General features: G+C 40.0%; 1 protein-coding gene across 9 annotated transcripts in view; it reads right to left on the minus strand.

The window, feature by feature from the left end:
• The window catches only part of LOC101919768 (immunoglobulin kappa light chain), a 28137-nt gene that overhangs the window by 14682 nt on the left and 6233 nt on the right, over positions 1-7222 (minus strand). For 3 of the 9 annotated variants that reach the window (XM_055804207.1, XM_055804206.1, XM_055804204.1), the window contains exon 3: positions 4045-4109. In XM_055804207.1, coding sequence (XP_055660182.1) covers positions 4045-4109 — 65 coding nt within the window. Of the gene's footprint in view, positions 1-2690; positions 2756-4044; positions 4110-6287; positions 6609-6728; positions 6909-7222 lie in introns of those variants that run through there. The other 6 variants (XM_055804211.1, XM_055804213.1, XM_055804209.1 and 3 more) reach the window with 6 other exon arrangements.

The following is a 7222-nucleotide window of genomic DNA, read 5'->3' on the forward strand; positions in this document are numbered from 1 at the left end:
AAATCATACCACAATACTCACAATATGATACCAAACCAGTCTCAAATTCCAGCCTTTCTGTTACCTGAAATTTTGTAAGTCTTGAGCAGCTTTCTTTTGGTCAGAACTAATTAAAAGAGGCCAACAAGAACAAAATCAAGTTAATTACAAGTTGATGGGAGTTTGCTTTTTTGCATAGTTGACTCTTTAATTAAGATCTGGAAAAAGATTTTGCTCAAGCTCAGATCCTGATGATTCAGTTGAATTAAGGTCACTTATCTTAAGTCCTGATTTTCTCCATTTCTTTCCATTACGAGTAACTTACTGAGTTAGTGTTAGATAGCCACCTCTGAAAAGACAAGCTGTGATGAAATGCCAGCTCTTAAGCATGAGGTAACTACAGCCTTTTCTCATTCTTTTTTTCTATTAATTGGTTAGAAGCCTTGGCCACATAAAGAGAAAATCCTATATTATTAAAATTAGAGTGCTGCTTTAAAAGAATTTATTTTAAACTGTAGATACTAAAATCACGGCAACTACCTGATTAGCAAGGTAAAAATTTTCACAAAAACCAACACACTTATCCTGACATGGATGTTCCTGTTGAATTATAGTTATGATTTACTTAGTCTTTCTGACATAAATAATTAAAAACAATCTTTCCCTAATATGCTAATATAAGTTTATGTGTTTAATCAAGCTTAAAACATTTTGTAGCAATAGTTCCTCTTCCTCGTGTTCGTGTAGTTGTTTACTCTAGGATTATGGCATTTAAAGCACATTTAATGGGAAAAAGAAGATTTTTGACCTCCACTTCCCATTAAAATAAACGTCTCTCAGGAAAGGCAAAAAAAAAATAATAATCAGTTATTCATATTAATGTTATTAAGGAATAAGAAGAGCATTTGGAGGTACTAATTGATTTCTACTTGCCAAAGTTATGTGTACATGACAAAAATAATTACAGACAAGTTATTTCACATTTACTAGTTTAATTAAAAAAAGATTTTGGCAATGGCCATTGCATATTTTTCTTTGTATCTGCATTGGGAAGAGATTCTCTCTTTTTTTTTTATGCTTAATCCACAGCTGTTTAATTCCTTGCTTATTCCTTCAGTACAGCTGGAGGAAAGAACAATGGCTATGGAAACTACTACAGGCCATTTTCCACCACATTTCCAAAGAGGACTATGATCAAAAGTGGCTCAAAATAGCTCCTTCTCAGAAATGTTTGCGATTCTAAACCACTGCATTACAAATACAACAAAGCTCGTTGTAGGAATGGCAAGCTAGGGAGGAGAATCCTGCACAAGGATGGGCCCGACGGAGGCTCTCACCAGGCTCGGTGCCCTCTGGGACACTATATCACTCATCTATATGACCACCCCAAGGGGTCATCTGTATGACCACTTATACCTTACGGTATGGAAAAAAGCATGTAACTTACCTGACACAATGACTTTTGTACCGGTGCCAAAGACCTTATGGTAGTAATCACACTGAGTAAAGCCTTTGCAGTAACAGTGCAGCTCAGTTAGCTTTATATGGGTAAATAGTATTCTTTAAAGAAAATCAGATTTGCCGTATAATCAATTTTTTGACCCTAGAAAAGTAAAGAAGGAGCAGTTGCCTAAGCTAAATTAAAAAAAAAATGTTAAAAAATTAAAGGTGTGGAGATATTTAAGGGCATGTATGTTGTTAAGTGGACAGGATTCATCTCAACTAATTTTAGTCTTTTGAAAGTTTAAATGGACAGTGCAGACTGAGCACCATGGCTCTGTCCACTTTCTGGAGAGGGACAGCACCAGCAAAGGATCTGTTTGATCAGATACTGGCCAAGTAGTTTGCTCCTTATACACCCCCATAAATTGAGACCTAGAACTGGTGAACATGATGCTGAGATCTGAGCAGCACAAGACCCCCAGCCAATATTTTTGTTGTCAGGAACATGAAGCAAAACCCTGGATGAGTTGAGATCTAACCTCCACTAACCAGCTGCACCATTTTCAGATGGTCAAAATTAAGCAAACTGGTTTTATCTCAGGTGCTTAGCTGAGCTAAAACACAGGCAAGTATCAAAGCACCTGAAGTTTACTAGAAGCAAAATTATTTTGGTAAGTATGTCAAAATATTTTGAGTTTGGCATTCTTCCTTAGTAATAACTGACAATAATAAAGATTTTTCTGCAAAAGAAAGGAAGAGAGAGCAGCCTCTCAGCTGTGCTTATCTTCAGACAGTTCTGGGCGTATCTCAGATAACTCCTCTCATTTGGTATAGTCAGACCTAGTCCTAAGGGAAAACATATTCCTTTTCGAAGAATCTGAGTAACCCAAAGGTTTGACACTTTTTTTCCCGAATGAATCAGAATTATCACAAAGAATATGATATTTAAAGACAATAGCATCTTTCAGTTCTCTAAATGCTATCTTTGCCATATTTAAATTCGTCTTTAAAAATAAAATTGTAATAATGGGATTAGTTATAGGTCTGTGCTGCAGTAGCTGTTGTGATTCCCCCATTACATTCATAAATGCAAAACAATTATGTTTTGTTCTGCGTATGGAAGTGCTTTTTTAAGAGGAAAATCCTGTAAAGCATTCTGAAGGGTTAAAACTAGCAGGAGCTGAAATAGCAGAGCACTTCACACAGCCAGTATCTAGCTGTATTGAAAAACATTTCAGAAGTAGTTAAGTTTTACATTTTGTACTTACTTGAAACAATAAGTTTAGTTCCGCTTCCAAATACTTTGACATCAGCATCCCACGGTCTGATAATGCTTAGTAATATCCCCTGCACTGCACTTCACTTGCACAGACTACAGAAAAAGACTGTCTGCTTTAGAGGCTGTTGGTAAATCCTCCCCAGTGCAACAGCTGGATTTTTCACATTGACTAGAGTGCCATTTTGAGAAATACTTCCATTTTTATACTGAGTAAAAAGTTAAGGTTTTTAAACAGCTTTTTCTGAGAAGAAAGCAGTGCCGTGCTTATTTTATAACCATGTTCTAATCCTTTTAGCTCTGGGATTTCTCTAACAAAGATCTGTTTCCTCTGCTCTGCTAGGTTTTCTCTGAAGTAACCCCTTTTTGCTGTTCTAAGAAGAAATGTGGTCATAATATGATTCCCAGAGGAAAATAAGAAAGTTTACTCGTTATTTGTTGTTTTAAACATACAGGTAAACATTTTTTTTCCCCCGAAGTGTCCTGTCTTGTGAATTACTTTTTGTGTGAAAGTACCTTAACAGGAGTTTCATCAGACTTATATTCTGAAGCCTATATTTTAAATGCAAAGTCTAAACAGAACTTACTGATGCCCATAACTAAGTTGATGCCTTTGGTAAGTAGTTACACTGTTGTCTTTTTGGTAAAAGCAGCTGCCTTAATACACAGGCACAGTTTAATTGCAGACTTCAGCAGGGAACATTTGTGGTCAGAGGCATGGATAGCATTTTAAATTTCTCTGTAAGGCTCCTCTGCTTTTTACATTTTGTCTTATATTGTCAACATGACTACAATTAATGTATTTTCTGAGCAACGTACTGTAGGCATTGCTATACGCTTTATATTGAAAGCTGCATTCATCCTATTGATTGCATAGCTTTGCCACAATTAAGAATAATACAAATGCAAAAGTAAAGTTACTTTCAATAGGGCCAGGAACTAGCAATTTATTACATTCCAGGCAATTTCCTTCCCAATCAACTTAGACTGAACCATCTCTATCAATACAAAACTTTTTGCATTTCTCACTTGCAGTTCTGAGAGTAAAATTTCAAGCAGTTCACTTTTCTTTCCCAGAACAGGAAAGAATCCATCCCAATATTTCAATTTTTACCTTACCTCATTTTTCCATTCCTCCATCCTTAATAAGTACTCAGTAATCATTCTAGAGGCAATCTCTGTATTCATGAGGTCAATATATTTGTTGCCCATCTGGGGCACCATGCACAGTTCACAGACAAAACATGATTTATCAGGCAGAAATTAATTTTCCTACAGTCTCTCATTCTTAAATATCTGAGAACCTGAATAACTCTGAAAATCAGATCAATAGCAATGGTACTTACCAGAGATAATTAGCTTCGTTCCAGTGCCAAAGTATTTGATCCAGGTGGGCCACACTAGGTTTTGACTTTACAATAACTAACGTGCTCTCTTGCTATACCATTGCAGAAGAAAATCTTGGGGTTTTTTCCCAGTCAGCTCCAGGAGACTGCATGAAGGCCTGGTCTGTGGCTGCTGGGAGGATGTCTGGAATTTCAAACTTGCATCTCCTTGGTTCAGGTGATATGTAATGTCCCTCAGAGCAAATAAATCTGTTTCCTGAAGTGTTGTGTTTTTGTTAGATAACCCCTTTACTGAACGCCTAAGAAACAGGTGAAAGTTTATCTTCAATTTTAGACATACAAATAGGTCTGGGTTTGCTTAACATGTTTAACATGCAGATTTGTGCATGTTAATAAACACACACCTTCAGGTGACTACCCTGCTCTTTCCCAAAGCTGTCTAACCCCTTTCACATGCAATTGTGACATCAAGTACTACTAGCTTGGAGTTAATCGTTAGCTGTCCTAATACAATTCCGCAGAGGGAAAGGAGGAAGAACCAGCACCATAAGCATTGCAAAGGTGTCCATGTGCTGCAGGTTGCGTATTCTGCCCCCAGTATGTGGTTGTTGTCTGATCATCCCCCGGAATCACTCCAGGCTCTGTAACAACAGCTGTTTGCATACTAGCTGATGAGAAAAGGAGGCTTTTCCTTTGTGCGTGGGTTTCTTTATGAAACAGCCCAAGATAACATCAGGGGAGTCACTGCTAGTGTCGATCAAACAGCCTGCCTGCTTAGTTTGCCATTTAAAAGAAACAGAGTACTTTTGGGATCTTGTGTGGTGTACCAACTGCAAAGCTATGTGAAGAAATTACAATCTGTGGCTAGAGAGAGAAGCTAGCCTGAGGATGAAGGTTGAAGTAGGTGTAACAAGAAATGATCTGCTCTGAAGGTTCCTGCAGGAACACTGTTATTGTACCCACAAAGCGACACAGGAGGGGTGCAGGCAGAGAGCAGTGCTGAGGGGTGCTTTTCCTGATACGTCCTTAGACACATGATGGAGGAGGCCAGCAAATTTGCTGGGACTGTTGTATTATAGTCATGACAGTGAGTAACTGGGAGGTGTCATTAGAAGAAGCAAAGTGAAACGCTGCATGTTGCTGACAGCTTGTCTAACTCCCCTCTGTGATCTGGGCTTGCAGGTATGAAGAGGCCAAAACTGACCTATAGCCATTTGGAGACCTAATACATATTTAAAATCGTTGTGCCACCTTTTCATCCCAACAGACTAGTATTCTTATATTTTTTTATTTATTTTTATATTTACATATATATTATATATATTATAATATTATATATATTACGGGACCAAACTATAATAAAGAGTTACACTTAAATGAACAAAGTGAGGAAAGTATCAGGCTACCAGAGTAAAGACAGGTATCAAGGAGAGGCTTGATAGTAGAGGAAAAAACATCTATGGATTAATTTCTCAGGCAGGAGGATCAGCATATACCTTGAGGCAGTAGATAGGAAGGATGCATAGATGCATTGCATATGAGGCATAAGTATGAATAGTTGTTCTGATCTATTGAAAGCTCTTTTCTTTGGTACTAGCTTTGGTAACTCAGTCTCCATTTTTTCAGATGCAACACCAGTGAAACACAGGCAGTAATAAGCAAGAAGATGGGGAAAAGGAATGATACAGATAGAAAAAAAGAATGAAAATGCCCACCACAGATGTTGGGAGGAATACATAAAAAATCTTCCTCTACGACCAGCTACTGTCTTGTAAGCAAAAATAACACTCCTTTTCCTTCACTTAAAATTTTACGAATCTTCAGGCTAAAGCTCTGTATTTCAATTTTCTTTCTAAGGCCAAATATTTTGAAAAGATTTAGTACAACATACTGACCCATTTCCAGCAACAAAAATATGGAAAAGTACCCCTTTTCATTAAATAAATACTTGCGCAAGTTTGTTGCCATGCTTGAGTGAAAGGGAGGAGAAGCTGGAATGGAGAGGATGGGTTAGCTCTTGGACCTTCACCGTTCTCTTTGCACTCTGCATTTGCTCAGAAAAAATCTCTGCTTTTGGTAGCTGATGCTTCCGAGGCATCAGCTGGCACCGAGCATATCCTGCTTCTCCTGCGCCTGAGGCCAGGCGGCTCATCCATACCAGGAGAAGTGAGTTGGGATCTCTTAAGTTGTTTGTGGTTGAGACGCTGAAGGAGTATTTGTCTTGGTGATCTCTGACATCCTACCACAGTGACGGTACCAGTAGGCGCAATAGTAGGTTGCAGCGTCATCTGGCGTGATATCCTTTATTGTGAGAGTACACAGTTTCTGGCTAGGAAACTTTTCAAGCGTGTACCTGTGTGCTTGGAAGCTGCCATCTACTACTTTTGCCCCAGCGTGGTAGAGAATCCTCTCTGGAGCATCATTTGGCTTCTGTTGGTACCAGTGTACAGCGATGTCACGAAGATCTCCATAGACACCTTTTAAGTCACAGTCCAGGCGCACACTGTCTTTAGACTTGGTGATGGATCTAGGGCTCTGCACGGGAATTTCTTGTGCAAATGCATCTAGGAAAAAAAAGGAGGAGACATGATGTCATCATCTGGAGTTGTGGGATTTGGGAAGATGCCTGTTGGCACAGCCACGGGTGCCTGTGAGGAAAGGTAGGAAAACAAGGAAGGACTCACAGGACCAAGCGGCTGCAGCCAGGAGCGCTGTCAGCAGCAGCATGCTTGCTTGTCAGGCTCTGCTGTCGCTGAGAGTCAGAGGAGAAGGAAAGCAGCGCTGGTGCAGAGTCAGCAATGCCGTGCGGCAGGAGGTGGGGTCTCCTTTGGGTGGCAGCTGGTGACACTGTGCATGAAGGCAGAGGAGCACGTCCCCTGAGCTCTCACGGGGAGATGTGAGGGTGGGGGACTCAGCGAGAAGGGGAAGGAAGGAGGAGACTGTCCCCTGCATGGGGCTTTGCTCTGTGGACAGACCATGGAGGGCTGTTGTGAAGCTGAGGCAGTGCTGCTCCCCTGTGAGACATCCCGAGGGTGTGAGCGGTGGTGAAACCATGGGGGACGCGTCTCTTTGTGGTCCGCATCAATTTTACTCTCACAGAATGGCCATAGCCATGCCACATGCTCCGCTGAGTATGAGTTCTGCTTCAGGAAGCTCTCTGACACCGTGACAGGACCAC

Source organism: Falco peregrinus, chromosome 5 (genome assembly GCF_023634155.1).
Source record: "Falco peregrinus isolate bFalPer1 chromosome 5, bFalPer1.pri, whole genome shotgun sequence".
NCBI lineage: Eukaryota > Metazoa > Chordata > Aves > Falconiformes > Falconidae > Falco > Falco peregrinus.